Source organism: Phytophthora parasitica, assembly GCF_000247585.1.
Source record: "Phytophthora parasitica INRA-310 unplaced genomic scaffold supercont2.9, whole genome shotgun sequence".
NCBI classification, from domain to species: domain Eukaryota; phylum Oomycota; class Peronosporomycetes; order Peronosporales; family Peronosporaceae; genus Phytophthora; species Phytophthora nicotianae.
Genome location: NW_008648995.1, coordinates 107,074 through 107,614, shown reverse-complemented (window position 1 = coordinate 107,614; position 541 = coordinate 107,074). Strand labels below are relative to the sequence as shown.

Below are 541 nucleotides of genomic sequence, written 5' to 3'. Positions count from 1 at the left end.
CGTGTGGCTCGACTGCTGTGGCGTGCTAGTCAACATGTGCTTGAAGCTAGTAAGAGCAGCAGCAACGACTTCCCCAAGTCTGCTCGTGCTGAGTCGTCGTCTGAGGTTTCCAGTGGTGTAGGCGTGGCTGTTGCTAGTGTGCTCAGCTCCGTCAAGGGCTTCGACCTCACCAACGACGCGTACGCTTCCTTCGCTGCTGACGTCGCCGCTCTCTACCAACGTCTCGTGTCTGGCAAGCAGACAGCGCTGGAAACTCTTGAAGACGTGCTGCGTAACCACCACACTAGCGAGTATCTCGCTACCAAGGAAGAAGTCGCCACTTTTGTGCGTGAAGCTGTCGCGAGTGTCCAGATCATCGACGTGCACACGCATCTGTTCCCTCCGAGTCATGGCAAACTCATGCTCTGGGGAATCAACGAACTCCTGACCTACCACTACCTCGTGGCTGAGTTCTTACAGACTGCACACATGCAAGTGGAGGAGTTCAACTCGTACTCGAAGGAGAAGCAGGCTGGTCTCATCTGGCAACATTTGTTCGTGG

The 541-nt window shown here is 55.3% G+C and overlaps 1 protein-coding gene across 1 annotated transcript in view; it reads left to right on the top strand.

The window, feature by feature from the left end:
• Positions 1–541, top strand: part of PPTG_21824 (hypothetical protein) — a gene marked incomplete at its 3' end in the record, with an annotated part of 6,551 nt that overhangs the window by 5,019 nt on the left and 991 nt on the right. The window contains exon 3 of the mRNA XM_008900524.1: positions 47–474. Coding sequence (XP_008898772.1) covers positions 47–474 — 428 coding nt within the window. The remainder of the gene's footprint in view (positions 1–46; positions 475–541) is intronic.